At 43.3% G+C, this 25,489-nt stretch overlaps 1 protein-coding gene across 1 annotated transcript; it reads right to left on the bottom strand.

Annotated features, from left to right (window-relative positions):
* Positions 1-75: 75 nt before the first annotated feature.
* Positions 76-25,489, bottom strand: EPHX4 (epoxide hydrolase 4). Its single transcript, XM_081008754.1, has 7 exons — positions 25,005-25,489; positions 19,120-19,205; positions 8,623-8,780; positions 6,115-6,243; positions 4,017-4,120; positions 2,620-2,768; positions 76-1,018 (listed from the first exon to the last, which is right to left on the bottom strand). Exons 1-7 carry the CDS (start codon positions 25,290-25,292, stop codon positions 787-789), a joined length of 1,146 nt encoding a protein of 381 aa, XP_080864880.1. The 5' UTR covers positions 25,293-25,489; the 3' UTR covers positions 76-786.

The raw sequence follows: 25,489 nt of genomic DNA, 5'->3' as shown, positions 1-25,489 counted from the left end.
AGGAGTCAACCAATCATGAATGGATACATCGTGTTTTCTGTCATACATTTAGAAAACTCACTATAAAGAGCTGGGTACAGGGCACCAAGTCAGTTGCAGTTTATTAGAACAAGGCAAATACTAGGATACATAAGTCGTCATCATAGTTCTTCATTCTCTATTTTAGTTGTTGAAACACTATGTGTATACATCCTAGGTTTTTTCCCCAGTTTACATCACCGGACAAGCAGCTATCAACTTAGCACAATTACATCTGATTTGTCACTTTAGGATCTCAAAATGTGCCCAGACACAAGTTTTGTTTTCTTTAGGCTTTTGCAGTAATATGTAGACCAAAAGACCTGTTAACATTTTTAATGGTAAAAATACAGTAAAAAAAATTCCAACCAGTAGAATGAAAATTGATCATCATACCAATAATAACCTCTTTTACATCTGGTACCCCTGCACTGATTAATCATTATAAATTTGTTAAAGGCACCACACATTAGAATTTTAAAGCAAGTGAGTAACCAAAACTAAGCAACTTTCTATGAGTTCCTTATTGTACAAGCACAAACATTTTTAAGGCAAGTGTTTCATGTGCAAAATACAGAATACAGGTAAAACCAACATTAACATTACAGAGTCTTACACCACCTTCTTGTAATAACATTGGCATCAATACGTACAGTACATTGAAAAACATTTTCTCTAGCAGAGCTCAGGTCTAAGGTTTGCTGCAAATATGGCCCTGATCACAATTAATTTTAACATTTAGATTGTGCCAGCAAAAAACAACAACAGTCACTCTCTTTTTCTTGACTCTTCTTTCAGGAAAGTCCATATCAACTTGTTCACAATGTCAGGCTGATCTTGTTGGAGCCAGTGGCTGGCTTCGGACAGAATCGTAAGTCTAAACTGATTTTTTACATAAATCCTTGTGATTTCTGCCATCTCAACCTCCATGAAGGGATCTTTTTCTCCCCACAGCAACAGAGTGGGCATGGTGACCTCATGGTGCTGCAGAGGCAGGCAACTTTAAAAAAATAAAAGAAAATAAAGATCTTATTATTTTAAAAATCGGGACAAACAGATCAGGTTTAATTCCATTTCATAGTCTGTCACTTCAATCCACCAAGAGAGATCCAACCTGAAATCAGGCTAACTTGTGTAGCCAGTGTGGACACAGGTCTGTATATATTTCTGCACTGCCATGTTTATCTGGGCCTACCTTCTTTCGATTCACGTAGGGATACAAAATACAATCTGGGGCTACTACTAGCTTTGTGTGCCCAGAGTTGAACTGCTCCTTTCTCTCTCTTGTGGCAATGCAACCCCCATCTGCTCCAGAGGGTTGGAGAACCCTATGGAGCGGATTTCAGGAGCACATGGGAAGGCAGGAATGGGGAGTGCTAGTTGCACAAGCAGAAGTCCACTAGGCAAGTGTGCCACAATTGGTTATCAGCCTATATCCCAGTTATGTCACATGAGGACATATTTATAAGGAAGAAAGGAAAACAGGGCTTTTCACTTCATATAAACTCATCCCGTATTAAAGGCAAATTAGACCGCAACTTTCAAGTGACATTACTGAAGGGTAGGTGGGTTCGTGCAGGCCTAGGTTCAGCTCAAGAGAATTTAATGACGCATCAGGAACAAGAATGACAAATGGGGGCACTTGGCCCAGTATATATACCTTAAGCCAGCCCAGCCTGCCTGTGATAGGTGGCCTTATGCTGCAACTAGCAAATCACAACACCGGCCCTATCGCAGCAGGGATTGGCTGCTTGCCAGCTACCAGCAAATACCACTGGAGCGTTTTAGAATCCTTCCCGACTTTTGTTCTGCAGCTGAAGCTCCTGCGCTCCAGGAGACATCAAGAAGTAAGTCTGCAATGGAATGCATGCAGCCTGGGCTTAGCCTACGCTGCATACATAACATTTACCATCCTCCTCCTCTAGATAATTTCACATTAAGAAAAGTCATATACCCCCTGGCTGAACATCCATTTCCGAACTAGTTTTGTCCTTCCTCCCCCACGCCCCAGAGGCATTTAAGAGAGTCTGAACTGAGTTTCAAGGTAGAAAATTCACAATAAGGCCACCAAACACTCCCATTTTATCTCTTTCAGAGCTGTGAGAAGTGACTGCTATGTTTCTGTTCCCATGTATAAAGGTAAAGGTAAAGGGACCCCTGACCATTAGGTCCAGTCATGACCGACTCTGGGGTTGCGGCACTCATCTCACTTTATTGGCCGAGGGAGCCGGCGTACAGCTTCCGGGTCATGTGGCCAGCATGACTAAGCTGCTTCTGGCGAACCAGAGCAGCGCACGGAAACGCTGTTTACCTTCCCGCTGGAGCGGTACCTATTTATCTACTTGCACTTTGACATGCTTTCGAACTGCTAGGTTGCCAGGAGCTAGGACCGAGCAACAGGAGCTCACCCCGTCGCGGGGATTCGAACCGCCGACCTTCTGATCGGCAAGTCCTAAGCTCTGTGGTTTAACCCACAGTGTATAGTGCACGGTAATGACTTCTGCACCTAAATTAAGCCATACTCTGTACCCGAACACCTCTAGGTTGTGCTTGTGAACAGTGTCTCGTATTATGTGATTGATCAAAGAACAATAGACTGACCTGAAAAGGTTTCTATAGTGATTAATGGGACCGCTTAGTGCACCTGGTTGGGAGAATACGTATAGGTAAGCTTCAATATCTTCCGTTGTTAGCCTGCAGCCCTTCCTTCCAATTCCACTTGACTGGCCAGTAATGAGGCTTTTCAGAATCTATGGCAACAAATAAGTAACAAAAATTAAATCTGTCCAAAATTACTAGACAGTTCTCATTCATAAGTACTTTTGTTATCATACCTCTATTTCCCATCTTCAGAAGTTATGGACAATAAGGTGGCATCAGCCGCCTCAATGGAACCCCCAACTGTACAGAAGTACGTGATTTCAAAAAATGAACCCCCAGTTGATTATTTTAAAAACTACTGAAGCAAGGTAAGAACAGGCTATGCTGAATAAGTATGGAAGGATATTTCAATTTCACTTTTCCCAGTTTCTCATTTTTCCCCGATCTGCAATTTTCCACATTTTCCAGCAATTAGCATTTTTGTATTTTAAAAAATCCACATGATAAACACATTTTTATATGCAGTTTTGTCTCACGTACAAATTTTTGTGAGTTTTCCCTAATATAATGCATTTCTGTACCGTATTTTTTGTCCCATAGGACGCTCTGTCCCATAGGGCGCACCTAGTTTTTTGGGGGGGAAATAAAGGGGAAAAAATTTCCTTTATTTCCCCCCCAAAACCAGGTCGGGGAACAGCAGGATGGCGGCGCTGCGCCTCCCCACTGTCCCCCGAGCTTGTGGGGCTGGCCGATGTCTGCCCGAAGCGCGGGGCGCTCTGCTTCAGCGCGCCCCACGCTCCGTGCAGCAGGCTGCTATCCGCAGCCTAGGGAGCCCTGCGGGAACTCCCGCAGTCTCCCCAGGCTTGCTGATAGCTTCCTGAAGCCTGGAGAGCAAGAGGAGTCGGTACGCACCGATCCCTCTCGCTCTCCAAGCTTCAGCGAAAGCCTGTATTCGCCCCATAGGACGCACACAGATTTCCCCTTCATTTTTGGAGGGGAAAAAGTGCGTCCTATAGGGCAAAAAATACGGTATATTCTTTTCATGAATATTTTCATTTTTAGGTGCACTTTCCCCATAAATATGTGTCTTTGTAAATACTGGTTGGAGAACTGCATTGCAAAACTGGGGTAAGTGAAAATTTTGAAGGATAGGTCTGTTTCAGTCTGCATATTGTTTTGGAAACTGCAAAGCTGATAAATGTGGACCAATTCAAATTTCCCTAGCTCTGAATCAGTTCCAAGGTGTTCTGGAATGTGTTGGGGCCTGTGGGTTTATATTCAATGTAGTGCCAAGGAAATCTGTCCATCCCGGGTTGGAAGCATTAAAAACATACCTTTCCTTTCTGCGCAGAAATGTTTCCATAAGCGATACAAATTCTCTCTCTCAGCACACTTACCTTAAAATCATTTATCGTAAACATAAGTTCAGGAAACCATGGCATTTGGAAGAAGTAGTAGTAGGCAGATTTAATCATTTGTGATGGATGTCGTAGAATGTATTCTTGAAAAGAAAAGACATGTTTGGGGTTGGTTTTTTTTAGCTTGGTCTATTTATTATGGCTTATTTCATATGCTGTGAGGCACTTTGGGCACAATTTTGTGGAAAGGCAAATAAATGATGATGATGATGATGATGATGATGAAAAGGGAAACACACCTGTGAATTGAAATGAAAAGCTGATGATCTTGAATTATGATAAAATGTTAAGATCCTTTTGTACCTAGGAATTAGTAATGTTGCAGATCCTATGCACATTTACCCAGAAAGGAAGTCCAGTCACGTTCACTGAGACTTATTCTCTAGGAACTGCACTTAGGATCTGTGATGTGTATGGGTTGCTCGTGCGTAAGTTGCCGCCTCTCCAGGCTTTGTTGCCTTGCTAAACCTTTCAGTCTGGGCAGCCCTTCACTTCGTGGCTGCCTCAGTCGCTAGCAGAATCCGTCAGTGGGCGTTTCTTAAATCTTTTCCAACATAAAAGTTGTCTGACACCCAGTCTCCTCCTACTCTCTCTGCGCGGAAGTCTTCTGCGCAGGGTGGGCGTGGGTAGCGGGGGACCCGTGCTCTCCCCGCTGGTGTCCGGTGAAGCGTCCTGGAGCCCTCTCGCCGATTCCCCCATCAGCCCCTCTTTATCCCTGGTGTAGCGCTGATTTGCTTCCCCATCTGCAGAGCTGCCTCTCTCCCTGCTGGGGCCCTTCTCCAGCATCATTTGAGAGCCTTCCCTCCGCCTCTAGCTCCGATGTCAGTTCCCTGACAGGATCGCAGCTCGTATACCTTATTTTCTCCTTAATCTTACAGAAGCAAGAGGGAGAGAACACAGAAGTGCTAAGCTTTCGGGAATTTCCCAAAGGTGGTGCTTTGTCCTGGATCATAGGGAAGTCTTTAAAAAAGCTGGTTTTCACTTTTTGAAATATGGCAACCCTAGGTCCTGCCGACTTGAACCTCCCTTTCATTCTGACCACGTGGGCTATCGATGCCTATTAGTCATGACACTTTGTACTGTATGTTCAGTCTCAGACAGGGTGGATAAAAATCAATGATTTTTTTAAAAAATAAAAAAAGATTTTTTTTTAATTTAAATCGGATTTTTAAAATAAATGCTTTTGGAGGGAAAATCTTTCTAAATATAGTTTTCTATTTATGTTACATTATAGCCCAAAGGCTATTCAACAGGAAATAAGGATTTAAGTTTTCCATGTGTGCTAAAACTCAGTCTAAGGTTTTTTTTTTTAATTGTTTAAACACATCAGTTAACAAACATAGATTCATATGCTATAATGTTATTGTTTTAGTTCAATAAATTGTTTAAATTGTTATTAAGGAAATGATTATTTTTCTCCTTCCAATAAAGTACAGCAGAAAAGTTATCCAAATATAAAGTTAACTTATTAAACCTCACAATAATTTCATGATTATCTGTCTATGTATTTCTAATAGTATAACCAAATCAGTAACTTTTGATATAACTGTAAAAACTACTCTGAAAATTTATTATTCCAAAAATGAAACCCTTCATCTGGTTGTAAATATTAAGATTCTACCAGCAAGAATGAGTCTTTCTGTAAAAAGTGATTTAAATCGTGATTTAAATTGATTTGATTTAAATCAAATCCACCCTGGTCTCAGAAGCATTATACCTCTGAAAAGCAGCTGCTGGGAGTCACAAGTGCTAAGCACGTATGGGTTTGAATATTTCCTATTGGCTACTGGTGAGCCACTGAGTGAGCAGAATACTGACTTAGATGGGCCTTTGGTATGAACCAATGTGGCTTTTTTATGTACTTATTTTTCTGAAGCAGTTTGCTCTACCATTTTCTCTAATGGCTTGTGGCACCTGGATATATTTATTCTTCCAATTCAAATCCACTCTGTTCTTAACTTGGCACCGGGGCTTAGCACCTCTTTTTTCTAGAAAAAACAGCACCACACATCTCTGCTTAAAGATGAGAATGCTACAGGCAGATAGAACATTGGATCCCATCTCCCGAAAAACTTACCTGTAAAAACTGAAGGATGGGGGAAATTCACAACAATCAGCTTCGTCACCATTTCTGGGTAACAAATAGCAGCTAGCCAAGCAATCATTCCACCCCAGTCGTGACCAATCAGCACGCACTTGCTGTACCCTGTTATTTAAAAATAGATTTCTGATAGTTGTTTACCAGCAGTTACATCCAAATACATTATCACATCAAAGGGAATGACAGTAGAAGTTGCAGTATGTCTGGTAGCAACATCTCAATTCCATCCCCCCCCCCCCAACTCACCCCTTGGCAAATTATTCATACCACACTAGGTGGGCGCTTCTATTAATAAACTGCTTTCAGAATCACGGGATACAACATAGCAACAAGGTGGGAAATTTCTTAAGAGCCCTTTCCCCCCTCTTTCGTAACTGGAGTTTATTTATATTCCAGCACGTGTTTTAGAGCAACTTATAAGGTAAAGGAACCCTGGACGGTTAAGTCCAGTCAAAGGCAACTACGGGGTGTGGCACTCATCTCACTTTTCAGGCCAAGGGAGCCGGTGTTTGTCCGCAGACAGCTTTTCCGGGTCATGTGGCCAGCATGAGTAAACCACTTCTGGCGCAACAGGACACCGTGAGAAGTGCCAAAGCGCACAGAAATGCTGTTTACCTTCCCGCCACAGCGATACATATTTATCTACTTGGAATGGTGTGCTTTAGAACTGCTAGGTTGGCAGAAGCTGGGACAGAACAATGGGAGCTTAGTCCAATGTGTGGATTTGAACCACAGACCTTCCGATCGGCAAGCCCAAGAGGCTCAGTGGTTTAGACAACAGCGTCACCCACGTCCCTTTATCAACTTATAACAAGGGTGGGAAAATAGGCTGCAATATTATACGACCAGGAAAAATATATTTTTAAAAATTACAAGAAAATGCATCAGCCAGTCAGAAAAGTCCCTCGAGGGAGAGGTGGGGAACCTGTGGCCCTCCAGATGTTGCTAAAATTCCCATCCTCCCTTATCACTGTCCATGCTACCTGGGGCGAGGGGAGCTGAGGTCCCACGACATGTGGAGGGCTGCAGGCTCCCCACCCCTGCTCTAGGAAGAAGTCACAAAAGGCTACAGGAAAGGTTTCAGAGTTCTTCAGGAACGCAGCCGAAGTCACCGTTCCTCAGTTCTAGAGGGACCCCATTCTACAGCACTGGAGCCACAGGTGTAAAATGTCAATACTTTCGCAAATAGATGGTCACTGGACATATCTGATGAAAGAAGCTAGCAGGAGGATTGATTAGAGAGAGAGTGTCCCTGTTCTGATGCGGCATGAGAAGGAGATTCAGATGCCAAGAACACAACTCTGGAGATCCCACCAACTTGCTCATCAGAAAGCAAGGCAGGGCCCAAGACGGCATCAAGGCCGCAGACCCCAGTGTGCCAGGAATCAATCTGAGCTGGGGGTGAATAAATAAAAGTTGCGTTAAGACCAGGAGCCAAAGCATCATTGAGAAGCATGGTGGGACTCAATGAAGCAAGCAAAGGGCTATTATTAAGAGGGACAGGTATGGAAATGAAGGTGCCAGGGTTGATCAAGCAGCAGGGCTGGGCAGGATGGGTTATGGGGATTGCCGGTAGGAGAAAAAATGAAGCCCCTTTTACAACCTTCTGTCTTATGGATTGAGATGCTTGCTGTGGTTTCATATCTGTCGGTCCGACAGATAGAAACGTTTCGCCTTTTCCAGACGCTTAACATCTACCTCAATTTACCTTAGGCTCCATATCCTCACAGATATGTGCTTTCTTTCATCGCAAATACAATACTTGCAAGCAACTCATTTGTATGTTGTTTGGTTGAGGGCAGGGATAGTCTTGCTATGTGGAGATGGCCTTCCTGCTTTTCATTCCCACACATACACAGCTGCTCTTTTTGGGGGGGAGGGGGGCATATCAAAAGACTGTGTTCCAGCGCAGAAGAATGAAACAGCACGACCCTCGAGGAAGCTGAGGGAGAGGAGTTTTTCTCTGCTTAAGCAGCCATCCAAGAATTTATGTAGGTTGGGGAAAGCTGTGGCGCTGGCCATCAAACCAGTAAGTGCCTGTAAATGAATTACAGTCATCTTCCCCATAGAAACTGCATTTGCTCAGGGTGTGGGCGAGAATTGCATTTTCCCATTGGCAACTTAATGCGGATTTGCTGCTGGATAAATTGTAGTTTCCGTGCAATGGGTGGTCTACCTGGAGCAAATGCATTCTGGGCTTTATTGTCGAGAAAGACCTTTCCATTTAACTCCCAGCATGTGAGCACTGCATGTGTTGACGCTTTCATCCCGATTCAAGTAAGGAATTTTTGATAAACAGCTCAAGAATCGCGGCTTTTAAAAATCCACCCCAATTTTCCCGAATTAAGATTTAAATTAAGAAAAATAGCATGCACTGCACACATGAACAGCCATATTTAAACGAGAATTTGTTAAAGGGAAAATGTTAGCGTTCCCCATTTTAGGATTATTATAAGCTGGGCAGCTTGGATGCTATTAACACACCAAGAGACTCCAATATATCCTTTATATCTGTAATCAGACAGTCTAGCTTGTAATTCTCTCTCTGGGCAGGGGCATCGGTTTCTCCGTAACCTCTCAAATCCAAGGCCACAACTCGGTATTCGCTCTTAAATTCCCGCATTTGATGACGCCAGGAGTACCTATTAAAGAAGAAAAATGTTTTACTTCGTAGTATTTATTTTTTTTACTTAAGGTTGATAAGCTTTTTTACCTTATTTTTAGAAAAGCAGTTCATACCAGAAACATAAAAGATCACAAACCTGAATTCAAGAAAGATGTTATACCAGCATTTTTTATATAAAAAAAGAAGAAACAAAAACTGCACAGAAGCAAAAACCCGCAATATTGATCTTGCTGCATCAGATGAAAACAACTCAAAACAAGGTGATACATTCCCCGCATCAACAAGGCATCACTTTACCTCACAGAAATACGGAGTTGGATATCATCTAGCCTAACTCCTGTGCCCAATGCAGAATGTAACTACGATGTCCCTACACCTTTAGTAAAGATGTCTTGTTATGGATCCTGAAAGATCATCATTTTTATTTTTATTTTGTAATTTGATTTCCAATGTTAAAAAAGAAAAGAAAGAAAGAGAAACAATAAAGAATAATGATAAAGTTACATCCAGATATCTTACACATTCACGTATTGAGATTATTCTGAATCTCCTGACTTCCTCTCCAACCCATCCATGGGTCCTCTTAATTCTGTTTTCATCTGCATATCAATACTTGTCTAAAATCTTCATCTTCCTAAATTATCTGTAGTTTCCATTACATTACAAGTGCATTTAAAACCCTGCTAATGTTTTAACCTGTTTACAATGATTTTGTATATACATTATAAACATTTCCCATATTTTTTAAACATTTCTTTTCTTCTTGGTTCCTGAGCCCGAGATATCATCATTGGTTAGTTTGATGCACTGTTAATAGCTCAGAATGATCAATGGAAGCTAGTTATAGGAGACAGTCTTCTGATACTTGGGAATCTCTCTCCAGGTAATACTTGCTAGTTTAATACTCCTGATTTGAGTTGTGAGGAGAAGTCATATAGAGAAAGCCTGTACTGTAGTTCATGTGAGGTCGTACAGAAAAGCAGCTTGGAGCCAATTTAATACAGTGGTACCTTGGGTTACATACGCTTCAGGTTACATACGCTTCAGGTTACAGACTCCGCAAACCCAGAAATAGTGCTTCAGGTTAAGAACATTGCTTCAGGATGAGAACAGAAATCGTGCTCTGGCAGCGCAGCAGCAGCAGGAGGCCCCATTAGCTAAAGTGGTGCTTCAGGTTAAGAACAGTTTCAGGTTAAGTACGGACCTCCGGAACGAATTAAGTACTTAGCCCAAGGTACCACTGTAATTTTGAATTTGGAGATGGGAGGAGAACGCTGCGAGTCGTCTGAAAGCAAAACAACTTTAGGGCCGAGGGCATAGCTGTCAACTTACAGATTTGAAAATAAGGGACCTGCAGCCTCACCTGTTCCAGGCACTCCAGTCTTCCTGTCCTCCTGCAGTCTGGTCAAACTCATGCTGGGTAGCTTCGAGAACACTGTCCAACCAACTTTGTAACCAGAGGTTCAACTGAATAGAATCTGAATCACATGCACCACAAGGCCTATGCAGCCTCAGCTTAAGATGGCTCCCCGGCCTGGCTTTGCACTGCAAAGTTTGCAGCAGCACGTGCAACAAAATGGCATCCAGCATTCAAAAACCTCCTCAGCTTGCATTAACTAGCCACACACAAGGCATGCAAGCTCCACCCCCCAGTCGTTCTTAGACTTCTTATTGGGTGAGCAACACAGCCAAGCAACACAGTTGGAGCCCCCCTCCTCCCTGGCTGGCAGGGAGGGAGGGAGAGGAGCTGCTTCCTTTGAAATTTAAGGGACATAATTTAAGGGACATAATTTAAGGGACATTTAAGGGACATCTATCAATAAGGGACAGCAGCAGGACATGGCGCTGGAATAAAGGACTGTCCCTTCAAATAAGGGACACTTGACAGCTATGGCCGAGGGGCTTTCTCTGGAAACCTGCGCCACTGTTTGCTGATCTAGCGCTAGGCGTATGAGTCTTTGTCTGATACTGATATGCTCTGGTTACCTATTGTGAGGTGGGGAGACCCCAAATGTTCCCAAACATACAGTAAGATTCCAGTACTTGCTCATCAAAAGGAAAATGCTTCATTGCTATACTGTTAACACAGCCACTTCCGTGACTTGCTGCTCCTCTTTGCTCTGCCTCATGAGCTTCTCGTAGACTTTCTGCCATAATCTGGGAAACTGATGCAGCTAGATGTATCTCGTTTGAAGGAGGACATTTCTGGGCCATTGCCTTCCCCTGCCATTTTGCTCTCATGAAATATCTGTATGAGTAAATACAGGAATGAATGTGGCTAAAGTATGTCTTTATAGTAGCCCTGGGCACCTTTAAAAAGGGTACTGAATTGACTTCGATAATGTAAAAATAAAGCTTTCTTTCTCATCTTTTTTGCCTTTTAAAACAACAACAAACAAACAAACAAACAAACACAAACAAACAAACGACTATCTGGACCAGAAGAAATAGGCCTCAGGAGTAATCAGATGGATAAAGTTTGGCTCTTTTTCAGAAGATAAAAAGCAAGAAAACTTGTTTGCTCTCCAGCTCAAAAGAAGATGTAACACATGCAGCAAATTAACGAAATTCTGTGATTTTTTCCCCTTCCTGCTGTATTTCTCAATCAGTTCTTCAGTCAAACTCAGCTCTCTCTTATGATGAAGATTAACAGCTGTCAGTGATTTGGTACTTCCATATAATTTCACCAGGAGTACCTGGGTAGAACCACTCAAATGTATTATATTTTAGGAAGTTAATAAGAAAAATGAATTAAATAAGCACAAATAGCCTGAGTTTGAATATTATTAATTTAAACATATAATTGACTATGACTGGATAACAAAGGGGTCAAGATTAAAAGGATCCTGGAAGGTGCTATATACGGTGTGTGGCAATGAATTCTATTGCAACTAAAGCTAATAATAATGTACTATACATCACCTGGTCATTTAAGCCTATATAACTGCCTTGTTGTTAGCAAGGAGAAGAGCCTCACCTACATATAATTATGCCTGTAGAACTATTGAACTTTGACTCTGAAATTTCCAGATTGCACAGGAAAGTATGCAAAGATCTCAATCTTTTCAGCCCAAAGGCACATTGGGAATTTTAAGAAAGTGTTGTGGACATTATTGCAAAGATGGCTACCATGGGGGTATGGTCAGTCGTAAAATGGCAACTGTGGATGTGATTAGTCACAAATGTTACTAGCACAATGAAGCACACCCATTTAATGGAAGGCAAAACCAGCCACAGGAAGCATAAAACCAGGCACAGGTAGACTCCTTTGAGCCTACATTTTTCAGTTCCAGCAGAACACCAGTTTCACAGAAAGCGAGCTCATTATTTTCCCCCAATCACCTCCAAACGCATTCCTCTAAAATTACTTTGTTCACCCAAGATTAATAGGAAAAGCACCATCTGATAAATTTCTCCCAAATGCATTACTCACCCAGCATCTGCCTCAAATCAGTTCCTCTTCAGTAAACGGTATGTACACATTAGTAGCTTAAAATGCTGCAATGTCGTTTCCCCTCACTGTGATTCAAGTCGCACTAACGCTTGCTGTGCACACCAGAGAGGGTGTGGTGGTCGCCCCGAATGCATTACCTGTTTCGTTCCCCCATGTCTGCAACCCCCTAAACTGCTACTGAAGGAAGGTGTCTTCGGCACGCATGTTACGGCTGAACTTAAGTGCGGCTTGAGTTTTCAAGTCGGATGGAAGCTGATTTGATGGGAAATGCATCAGTTAGGATTATTTCTCGAGAAACTACAGGATGCATGTATATTGTGGCTGATGTCATGTTCACTCGGTTTTAAGCAGCAGTGGTGGGAGCACACTGGAACCAGAGTAAATGATGATATAAAGTACAGTGGTACCTCGGGTTACATACGCTTCAGGTTACAGACTCCGCTAACCCAGAAATACCTCGGGTTAAGAACTTTGCTTCAGGATGAGAACAGAAATCGACCGGCAGCAGCGCAGCAGCAGTGGGAGGCCCCATTAGCGAAAGTGGTGCTTCAGGTTAAGAACAGTTTCAGGTTAAGAACGGACCTCCAGAACGAATTAAGTACATAACCAGAGGTACCACTGTAAAGGGACCCCTGACCATTAGGTCCAGTCGTGGCCGACTCTGGGGTTGCGGCACTCATCTCGCTTTATTGGCCGAGGGAGCCGGCGTACAGCTTCCGGGTCATGTGGCCAGCATGACTAAGCCGCTTCTGGCAAACCAGAGCAGCACACGGAAACGCCGTTTACCTTCCCGCCAGAGCGGTACCTATTTATCTACTTTCACTTTGACGTGCTGTTGAACTGCTAGGTTGGCAGGAGCAGGGACCAAGCAACGGGAGCTCACCCCGTCGCGGGGATTCGAACCGCCGACCTTCTGATCGGCAAGTCCTAGGCTCTGTGGTTTAACCCACAGTGCCACCTGCATCCCTTCAAATGATGATATGTACATCCCTTAACTCTTGATTCACTCATTTCCCCTCTGCCAACCAACCCACCTCTTTCTCTGCAATCCTCTTTCCCTAATAGCCAACTCTGTCACAACAAATCCCAATCTCTTTCCCTGGCTGGGTTTTTCTCACTCACATACACCCCTCTTCATGGCTGTTCCCCCCTCTCCTTATGGTCCCTCACATCCCTACTCCCAGGGCCCCCAACCTCTCTTCTTCTAGGTGCTCCCATTTTTCATCTCCCTTCCTTGCTAGGGATTGAGCAAAGGCTTTTCTGCATACACAGTATGTGTTATAAAGCTGTGCTTTTCATCTGCATAGAAATTTTCTGATACCTAAGACTGGCACATAAAAACAACAACACCAACACTCCGAAACACCCAACAACGGACCTTTATAGATCTCCATTTGCATGGAGATGATCCACATAAAAAACCCCAGATATCTTGATGCAATATTGCCATCCGTGAATAATGCACAAAGGAGTCTTCTCCACTGCACATTATCTTAAACAAAACTGGTCTGAAAACACATCCTTTCAGGTGGGCGGCTCAAAGTGCATTCTAAGATGGCTTGGACAAAGAGCTGCCTAATTGCCCATCAGTTTCCATTGTCACTGAACGGCCATGACAAGCTGGCTGGGGGACCACTCTGAATAATTTAAAGTATTTTTAAAAGCTTCGTTAAAAATAGTTTGAAAAGGATCTTGCATCTCTCTTCATATCCTAGATTTCTCTGAAGATATATCTGAAGGAGTGTGCATGCACACGAAAGCTCGTACCAATAACAAACTTAGTTGGTCTCTAAGGTGCTACTGGAAGGAAAATTTTTATATTTTTTTCCTTCACATCCTGTTTGCCTTTCTCTCTCTATTATTTTAAACTCTGAATAAATTGTTGGATAGTCCAAAGTATAGATTTTCTTTTCATTGGAGATGCTATTTATTTTGGTGGGTCCAGTTTTCAAAAGCTCCACAGTCCCCCTCTTCTTCCCAAATATGCAGTGCTCAGGAAACACAATGGCGTCTTTTTCAGTCCCACTCCAATTTCCCCAGAGCCCTGTTGTTGTTGTTTAAACTGTGAGGCAGGGGCCAATCTCCCTATAAATGCTGTTCATGAGAAGCAAGTCCTATTTTCTGCAAACCCATTTATAGCATATCAGTTATGTAAAATAAATAAATCATACCTATCTCTGGGAGAAGCTTAGAATCTTTCTGTTTCCCTCTCTAAGCACTGGCCAGGCTGCTTTTACCCATAGAAGTGCATAGTTACCTCAGACAATTCTCTAGACTACCATGAAGGTTCTTCAGACAAGCAAGAGCGAAGGCTACCCCAAGCCCAACAGTGTAAATATGTGTGTATTTAGAAAATATGCCAATTATTAGCATATTATTAGCACCTCGCATGTGGCTATAACGTATTTCACAGCATGAAATCTTTATATCTGTTTCCCATCAAACTTATTCCCCATTCATATGTTATTACAGTAGCCAAACTGCTACTAGGAACAAAAACTATATGAGCATCGTGCTACTTGTCCGAAGCTGTACTCTTGAGGTTTGGATCAAGTTTAGCAATAGAGGTAAAGGTTTTTAAAAGCATCAGAGTTTGCCCACTGACTTACACACCCTAATCTCCAAATGATGTTGAACTAGACTCTCAATATCCCCAACCTGCAAGGCCAAGGTCAGGGATGATGGGAGTTTTAGTCCAACCATACCCGAAGAAGGTATTGGCTTGGCTACCTCTGGATTAATTCTTAGACTATCCAGTTAACTAGTCAGATCAGAAGCTTCCTTGCGGATGAGATTCCTGCATCCCAGGGGTTTGGATCAAATGACCTTTGGCATACCCTTGAACTCTACAATTCTATGATTCTATGATCAAGTCACCACTGCAGTAATGTAAGGATTGAAAACAAACACAATTACATGTACTGCTGGGTAAGTGTTTAATGGTTATTATATTTGTTTAAAAACCAATAAAAATTTGTTTTTAAAAATAATGTATGAATTGAACCCCGCCCTTCCACCTATGACTTGAGATTATTATTGATTCCCCCCTTTTATTTGTATTACTGGGCTGTTGTTGTTGTTGTTTTGCAACATTTGTATGACATCCAATTGCATGAAGCTCTCTGGGCAACTTAAAACAAATAAGTATGAAAACAATTTAAATGCAAAATAAGAGCTGAAACCATAAAAATCCAAAGATGAAAACAAGAGCCATCGCACCCCCCCAAGTTAAAACACAGATTTTAAAATTATTTAAAAGCCTAGAGTGAACAGAGAGGATGAAAAGACCACAAGGATGGTTCCAGGCAAATCTCTCTGGGAAGGCTGTTCTTTAGCCAGGGTACCACTATCAAAAAGGCCCTTATCTTGATGGTTATCTGCCTCACTTCATTCAACAGAGTCACTCAGACTTAAGGTTTGGATAGATACATATGGACTATACATTAAGAAGAAGAAGCAAAGATCACCAGTGTTGAAGCAATGATTCTTCAACATCAACTTTGTTGGACTGGTCATGTTGTGCAGATGCCTGATGATCGTCTTCCAAAGCAACTACTATTACGAACTTAAAAATGGAAAGCGTAATGCTGGTGGTCAACAAAAGAGGTTTAAAGACTGTCTCAAGGCAAATCTTAAAAATGTAGTATAAACACTGATAACTGGGAAACACTGGCCTACAAGCGCTCCAGTTGGAGAACAGCTTTACCAAAGGTGTCATGGGCTTTGAAGACACTCGAACACGGGACGCAAGGGAGAAACGTGCTAAGAGGAAGTCACACTTGGCAAATCCACACCATGATCAACTCCCGCCCGGAAACCAATGTCCCCACTGTGGAAGGGCGTGTGGATCCAGTATTGGCCTCCACAGTCACTTACAGACTCATTGTTAAAACCGTGTTTATGGAAGACAATCTTACTCAGCTACGAGTGATCGCCAAAGAAGAAGAAGACATTAAGAGATACTTACAGTCAATTGTGTATGTAATCAGCTAATTTTGCCTTCTCATCTTCTCCATATCAGTTTATTTTGACTATTTATTTTGTTTGCCCAAACTTTAACCTTGAAACAAGATGCTAACCCATTTTGTAAATATGAGTTACTCTTGCATAACTTGTTTTCACTCTTTAAAAGTGGAAGTTTTTCAGGCACTTTGAAATGCTCTTCAGTGATCATTTCATCTTTTTGTTTCAATAAAAGGCACCAGCATCATAAATACAATCTGCGTAGATAACTATGGTATTTTTAGCTGGAGTACTTTATGCCGTGATTCTCCCACAGTCAATCATACATATTTTTAACCTCATAAATTATTTCAATACTGCATTTAAAAAAATAAAATAGCACCAGTGTGAACTGCGGTGTTATGCTAATGTTGGCCTATATAACAAATTGTTTACCTTATATTCCATTAAACTAGTTAGATACATAAGCTACAAGCCATATTGTCAACCAGGGATGGTCATCTACCCGGCTGATGAGGCAATTTTATCTGGGCCCTATCAAATTTTAATCAAGTTATGGCCAAATTTCACAAGTAAGGAAGGGGGAAATGCCTTCAAGTCATATGAAACAGAACTATTCCAAACTTTCATTTTATAGCTCACTTTTTAATTTCATACAGGACATCAGATGCAGATATTCAATTGTGAAACCCTTACCAGAAGTTGGCGCCAAGAGGATCAATGTCACCCCACAGTGATGGATCAGAAAACACACTTTCAGACCCACAATTATTGTCTAGACCGGGGTTTCCCAAACTGCTGTTTTTGGACTACACTTCCCATCATCCCTAACCACTGGTCCTGCCAGCTAGGGATGATGGGAGTTGTAGTTCAAAAACAGTGGGAGACTTAAGTTTGGGAAACTCTGGTCTAGGAATAAAGTAGCCCCAGAGAACCAGAGTCTTCCCTGTGTTTTGCTCCCGCTGACGTCACTTCCAACATCTTAGCTGGCTTGTTGGGGGTACGAATTAATACAGCACAGCATGGGGAGGTAAATGTTTAGGTGAAGTGGGTGAGTTTTGCTCCCATCCCCATGCACTCCAATTTGACCTGGTGGGATGCTGGAGCATGGAACAAGGGTGTGAGGTTATGAACTGTCCAGGGCAAATATGTACCTGTTTCTCCGTTTTAAAGTTGCTGGAATTATTAAAGGTTGTAACTTTATAATTTGGTCAGGGACAGCCAATTTAGGTATTTCACTTCCACCATATAGCGGCAAACTTAGGGTGCCTCCGGAGTGTCACTATTTTGCAACAAATCCGTTTTTGAGAAAATCAGTGGTCTGGAAAGTGAAACGCATTAAAAAGTGGAGAAGAATGACTTAACAGGAAGATGTATAAACACCCCGTAAATCAGAATGGATGTAGGACAAATGCTTGCTGTTGTATAACTGCCCTGGAAACAAATAAGCACAAATGATCAGTAAAGATCGGCTATAATGTAACCTCCGCATAATCTTTACAAGCAAATCAGGATGAACACTCAATAAACAGGTTGTCCAGAGTGGCCCATAGATCCTCACCTTCAAGCATACACACATATTTGGTTTGGCCCCTAGGCTGGTAGAAGATCAGTTCCTGATTAACTGGTAGACACTTTAGTATCTTTCTTTAAGGTATTTGCTGGTATTTGGAATGCCCGGCTTTTTTCTTTCATTTTTTTAAAACTTAGAATGAAGTTTTCCATTGTAAATATAAAAAAGAATAGCAACATGACTTTGGTTAATATATGATAGAAAATGCTATCCTCAACCCCTTCATGTTTGCTCTCTTATTTAAGTTTGTATTACTTCGTATCTTATTATTATGTTTCTTAGGAATGCAGACTGATAGATTTATGGAAAAGAAGGTAACTTTTAATATGTTAGAACACAAATGGTAAGTTGGTGTCCTTTTTTCTCTGACTTTCCTTTCCTTTGTTACAACGTAAGATTTTTTAAAAAAATGTTTTCTCTTTAATAAAAATGAAAAACAAAACAAATTTTGGACAGTAAATACTTTACATTTGAAGCTATAGCCTTTTGTGGTATTTAAAAAGCCATAGGAGCCAACTCCTAGGGGCTTCGCCCCCCAATAAAATATTTTGGGGGGCTGCTCCCCCAAACTGATGGGCATTGCCATTCAAATGGTGTGTATGCACCACATCATGTGGTTGATTATAGGGGGGGGATTACTGCCCCCCAATATTTTACTCAAGTTGGCACCCCTGTATAAAATATAACTAATAGGGCAAAATCCACAGAAAAAGTCATATAACCAAACAACAGTGCAGGAACGGTGCTCTTCCAGAGATGTTGCTGGGATACAACTCCCTTCATCCCTGACCACTGGCCGTGTTGGGTGGGAATGATGGGAGATGAACTCCAACAACACGTGGAAAGCCATGGGTCCCCCATCCCTGCAAAACAACTTTGATAAGGTTTAATTTGCACTCCTATACACACTGACCTTGATTGCCTTTCAAGTACACATACACATGTCAAATTTTCAGGTAGCGGGTAGACAATTAGGATTTAGGTCCCTGTCTGCTATGTGCAACATGTATGACTTATACCAGTTACCATGCCTTGATCAAGGCATGTATGAAATAATAGCTACTAATTTAAGAGTTCTTGGACAAAAGCAGGCTACAGATTCATAGGTGCTGATTCCTAGGGGCTGAGGCAGTTTCCCACCCCCCCAAATGTTGGGTTGGTGTTTTTTTAAGGGGACTGGGCCCACCTCAATGTTCAGACATCGCACGATGTCCCGTCGGGGCTCCCCAATTGTCAAGGGAAGCTGGTGCCTCTGTACAGATTAATAATAACTATAACGAAACGCACATGGGTATTGATCTTGCATATGTAGTTCATAAACAGAAGCATATGTGGCATAAAACTAACATAAAGGAAGAGTTTTACCAGAACTCCGGAAAGCCATGAAGAAGAAGCATAAGCGGCTTGCCCCTCTCTCCAGCAGCCACATAGTGGAATCTTAACCCGGAATCCTGGAAGTGAAAGAGAAGACAAGTTGTGTTTTTATATTCACCGATGAATGTTCAGGTATGGAGAAGAGCTTTGTTCAAAGGGTAGCTTGAATTTCGTGCTTCTCAAGAGTCACACGGAAAGTTGCAGCAGTCCATTATTTCTCTGCATTCATAAGACCAATAGCATGCTGTCATGTTTTCTTTCAACTCGCTCCCTTTCATTTCTTGATGGGTTTGGCTGCATTATCACTGAAGGTGCAGTGTTAAACAAGGATACAATGCCTCACCAGTTTAAAAGCTTCAGACCGATGAAAAGGGGGCCTCCAATTAGGTGAGCAGTGCTCTTTTTAAAATGTTAATTATTTTCTAATGTAAGTACTTTCAGAGTGGGTGGCAGGTAGGTAACTTCTGAGACCTTTTGCCTCTCTCTCACACAGAAAGGAATAGGAATATAGAAAGCTGCTTTATACTGAATCAAATCATTAGTCTGGTAGCTCAGTACTGTCATACCTTGGAAGTCAAACACCTTGCAACTCGAATGTTTTGGCTCCTGAACGCTGCAAACCCGGAAGTGAGTGTTCCGGTCTGCGAACGTTCTTTGGAACCCGAACGTTGGACGTGGGTTCCGTGGCTTCCAATTGGCTGCAGAAGCTTCCTGCAGCCAATTGGAAGCCGCGCCTTGGTTTTCGAACCTTTTGGAAGTCAAATGGACTTCCGGAATGGATTCCGTTTGGCTTCTGAGGTACAACTGTACCAGCAGTGGCTCTTTGGGAAGGGATGTCAAACATGAGACCTTCTGTGTGCATTCTGCCCTTCCCCATGGTGCCTAGTGTGGCACATGAGGTCACCATCCAAAATAAACCCTGAAAATATATGCACAGTATTAGTTAAGATTTCTCTAACCAACTGACTGTTCTAATATTCACACCAGGCTCTCCATCACATGGCATCGGACTGGTCAAACTTACTTGAGAGCACACTGTCCCCACCTCCAGGAATATTTGCCGTCTGTCTGCACCTTAGCAGGACTATTTCACAACTCCTCGTTTTATGGATTCTTGTGCTATTTGTGGATGTGCATCCACGTATTTCCAAGGAGGGTGGAGGAGCATGGGAGGAACAGAGGAGGAGGAACATGGGGGATGTTCCACTTTATGGCGACTTTGCACAAATCAAGCAAGCACTTAAAAGGATTTATGCAGTTCCTTGTTTCTGGTTCAGGCAGGGATGACAGGCAACACCTGGAAAAGAGAGCTAATTGGAGCTTGTTATGAAATATGCTGCAGACACCTGTCCTCTGTCGCCTTATCAGGAGCATTGGCTTCTGCAAAATTAAGACAGTGTGTACGTACCCTGGGTCGGACACTGCAACTGTACAGGCTTTCCGCCGAAGCCTTAATAGGGCCATAGTGGTGTCAGGCAAACTTCTACTTCAACCGGTTGTCACATTACTTCTCATACTATTTCAGATCAACAAACAAGCTCTCTGCTGAGAGTGCTAATAAGGACACCAGCCAGGCGCTGTGGATCTTTGTCTGTTAGCAACTATCTTGAGAGCCTCTCTTCATTTCATGCTTGACATCAGCCAGCTGTGAGAGGCGAACACTCAGCTGCAGTGCAAGAAGATGGCTCCGGATAATTGAGAGAGGTTGATGTGGCTGCCGCTTCATTATTCTGAAGTCGTGGTAAAATGAATCTCGTGGCAAAATTGGTAAAGCGCTTGGGAACTAAGGTTTCTCTAAGCAGTAAAGCCAAGGACATCTTAAAGCCAGTGTATATATGACCTGGCTTCTCCTCACTCCCTCACAGCTGGATTGTGAAGATGTTGCAGATTCCTCACAGCAGGAAAGGGAAGCTTTGCTCATGTTTGTGGACTCCAAGTCCCATCAGCCCCAACCTTCATGGCCAATGGTGAGGAACGGTGGGGATTGTTGTCCAGCAATATTGGGTCACAGGTTCTCCATTCCTGCCCTCTAGTTATTCCTTCGCAGAACAACAATTCGCAGAGTAGGAAAAGCCATGCTTGCTAAACTAATTTAATCATTATCTGATCCTTCCTCCTTATACATACATAATTAATTCTATAAATATTCTTGGAACTAATGGAATAAGCTGTTATCAAGGAAAAAAACACGCAAAACAGAAGTGACATGAAAATTTTCGTCTCCAGCTGAAGAGCTCTAAACATTATCTTTTGACAAACATTTCCCTCTCCATGCAGAAAGCAACTCTGCCAAGAGTTGATTGGCTAGTATCTGTGATGTTGTGCATCTACCCCTCCCATCTCCAAAGCTGTTTTGCAACAAACAAAAATTCACATTGTATTTTTTTCTTTTTTGCATTTATGGACCACTTTTCATCACCTCGTGTTCACAGAGTGGATTCCAACAGCTACATAAAACAACTCATTAAAATTTTAATTCATTAACCAACAGAACAACACAAAACAATTTCATAAAGCAATCCAACAAAACATGCAACGGCCTAGGAAAGTAAGTGTGTGTTTTACCAAGCAATGGAAGCAGTGTTGCATTCATCCATGCTTCCAGGAGGGCTGGGGAGGATTCTGTAGCTGGGGCACCACTACAGAGAAGGCCCTATCCCACCCACATCATGAGCAGCCCAGACTGACTGATATGGGGAACAGTGTTTCATGCCTTTATTCAATGAATTAATATTCAAGAGGCACTTAATTTATTTTACAAAAAAAGTCAGAAGGCCTGAAGTGCCATTGCAAGACAGATGATGAGATTGATGGCCAAATCAACATGCAATTAGCTGATAAAGTATGCAGCAGCAGCAGCATCTTATGAAGTAATTCACTGGAGACAGCCAGTGTGCGCTTCTGAATACTGCTGTATGTGAGAGGACACCCAGCACCTTTCCCCGAGGACAAAATGAGGCAGTGGTGGAGGTATGTGGTCATAGGTGCTGACTCTCTGGGGTCCTGGGGTGCCTAAGCACCCACAAAATTCCCCATGAAGGGGCCGAGCACCCACAAATTTCGGCTCCAGGGCCATGCACACTATATGGTACCCACAGCCCCTGGCACCCACGGTTGTGGGTCCAAGCTGGCACTCCCGCAAGTGGTGCTTAACTTGACACTGTGCTGGTTTTATGGCTGCCAAGTGCCTAGCAGTGCTGCCACAAGAACAAACCATGGCAAGTTCTATTTAACGGCACACTTGTACTCACTCAAACAGGGTGCTTCCTGGAGATGGGACTGTCCCAGCCTTGCAGCCCAGCCATCCTTCTAGAGAGAGGTTCTCCCTCATCTTACTCTTATGGCTACAAAACTTGCTTTGTTCATTTCACAGCAAGGGAAATAAATTGCCATGCAAATCTGTTTGCATCGGGTTCTAGATATTGGCATATGTCCTAAGTTTTAGAATAATAGCCACATGACTCGCTGTTAAATACTTTATCGCCATAAATAAAACTTGCTTGATTTTAGATGTACATGAAAAGAACTTCTCACTAAAATTTCAAGTTAGCTATGGTTTTATAGATTGAGCATAGATTTCTATTCTTTCGTTTATAGGAATTTTCTCCACAGCCATTACGTCTACATAATTTATTTCTATTGTAGTTAAGGGTACTTAACTACCGCTAACTGACTGGGTGGGTAATTCAATTTAAAGTATCAACAGTGCTTTTACATACCTTACAATGCTTTGATATATACTGCTAATTCATTTTCTTAGGGAAAATTTCAACGGCATTATAGAAATTAAGTGCATATCGAAGTTCCACTCTGCAATATATTTCCCCCGCAATGTTTCACAACAAGTGTGTGAAGTTCTTAACGGGAGTCATTATCGTCAGTACCACTGCATTTCAAGCTCTTACCAACAAACTGCAAGGAAACTTGCAAACCTAACTTTGATCTCATGTCCTGTTTGTGGTCCACCCAGAAGCACTTTGGCCTTGGCTCTTCTAAGTTTCCTTCCTTCCTTTTGGTAGTGGATCAATGCATGGAAAGATACAGTTTCAGAACCATTTAAAGGACAGAACCGCTTGCTACACAGAACATGGGATGTCACTGAAAGTGGATTCCATGTGCCAAGTTCTCCCCCACCCCATTGTGTAGGATCATTCATCCCATGTTGGGATCCTCACATCTGAATTGGCTCACATCATTTGGTTGGTGCTAGCGGGGTAGCGGAAGCAACAAAGCATGCTAATATCATGGCAAAGAATAACTGATTCTATACGTTAGCAGTAAGAGAGGAAGAAATCAACATGAGGAAGTTCTGATTTGTGCCTCCCTAATAGTCGTATGCAATGTGGAATTCTACTTAAGATCCATGCATTAAGCTGTAGGAAGATGCTTGAAAGAGTTGGGTAGGTTTGGCAGGAAAATATTAAGGTGAGGCATGATCGGGGCCAATATCTGAAGGGGTGTCGAGCACACCATGATCTCTGATGCTCCATGGGGTAGAACTAGAAGCAGTGGGGTGGATTGGATCTGATGACCAACTAGCCTTGCCATTCTGACCTAGCTTGTATTTCTTTTCAGTAGGCAGAAGCACGTCATGTCTTCATTCCTCACAGCTCCTGGGAACACTAATGGGCTACTTTTTATTAATGAGAAAATGAAGCCTGCAAACAATTGTAGACGAGTATAGTGCATCTTCTATTTATCATTTTGGAAGGGCAAAAGAATCAATAAACTAGTCCCACCAATGTCCTTCTTCCCTGAGTTGATGATGCTGAGTTGATGAATCCAGGGCAAGTCAAGAGATATGAATGCTGCTGAAGCAATTTGGGACCTGGAATCAAGGACATGGCCTCTGCACTTCAAAGATGACATTTGATTCATGCGCCACCACAGTTTCTGCCTTGAGACTAGACAATTTTGACTCCCCCCAGTGTGGGCTCGCAGACCTTTTTGTGTGCATGCTGGAAGAGTGTACCTACTCTCCAAGCATTTTAAAATTATAAATAAATCTGATTAAAGAGAGAGCCACCAATGCCTTCTCACCAAAAAGTTCTGCCCCAGATACCACATATGGACCAGATACTGGGCTTTTACTTGGTGCCTGCGGAGATTAAGAAGATCGGGCACACCAGGAGTTAGGTTAAGCACCCAGACTTTTTCCTGAAGCAATTACCGAAAGGTTGAGTAGCGTGTTTGCAAATCACCTCGAATGCATTGCCTCTCATGTCTGCACACTGGTTGCTTATATTCACATTTCCTCTCAAGGCTTTCTCTCTCTTTTGGGGGGGCAGGGGGCGTCTGTTCCAGACAGGAATGTCAAAACCAGTCACACACAATGGCTTTGTACCCATCATGACCCACACAGATCATGACCCGCTATAGGTTTTGGCACATCACAACCAGACAAAACGCGTGGTCCGTCAACACCAGGACACACCAGAGAGCTCGCACGCCCCGACTTATTCTCACTGTTCGCATCTCGGAAATGGACTGCTGCTTGCAAGCCCGCCTCCTCCATAACGCCCCCTGCCTCCCCAAATAGATATATATATATATGTTATGTGTGTGGGGGGGGGTGTGCACAGGATGACATGTGTGTGTTTGTGGAGCAAACACAACCCTTTCTATGGGCTGCATCCTGCCTTGTTTTCCAGCAGCGACAGAACTGGGAAGGAGGGAAGGAAGGAGAAAAAGAGAGAGAGAGAGGAGGAGGAAAGCAAGGCGAGCCTCTTTCTGCCTGTGCTTGTCCTTTCCCACGAAGAGGGCGATCGAGTGCCCCCTTTGCCCTGGGCAGCAGAAGCGAGGCTCCCTGCCCGCAGACACGCAGACCCCGCAGCTCGTGAGGACGGCGCCGTCCCTCCCCGCAAGCTCCTGTTTACCTTGATCCGCACATAGCAGTGAGTCCCCCAGCAAGGGTCGTTGAGGCAGCCCGGCGGGTTCTCCCGGATGAGCCACTGGAAGGTCTTGGCCGGCCTCGTGCCGAGGCTCCACAAAAGTTTCAGCAGCTCCCTGCAGGCGCACAGGCCGCAGTAAGCGTACACGAGAGCCCAGAAGAGCACGGACCGGAGTGTCACCATCAGCCGGCCGGGGAGGATGGCCAGCCCCGGGGAGAGCGAGGCGAGGAGGCACGAAGCGGGAGAGGCGACTCGCGCTCTCGATCTCTCCATCCGCCGCCGCCCCCCCTTCAGCGGAGGAGAGATGGGCTGCGCCAGCGGGAGGCACGAACCGACGACGGCATCGCGAGGACCGAACCAGATGGAGAGACGGGGGGAGGCGGGAGGGAGGCGAAAGAGACCGAGGAGGAGTCCCGCGCTTCTGCCGGCGCGCACGTCGCCTCCAGCCCGCGGCCCTCGCTCGGCTCGCC

Source organism: Podarcis pityusensis (assembly GCF_964106645.2).
Source record: "Podarcis pityusensis genome assembly, chromosome: 6".
Classification (NCBI taxonomy): Eukaryota; Metazoa; Chordata; class Lepidosauria; order Squamata; family Lacertidae; genus Podarcis; species Podarcis pityusensis.
This window is presented reverse-complemented; position numbering and strand designations above follow the sequence as displayed.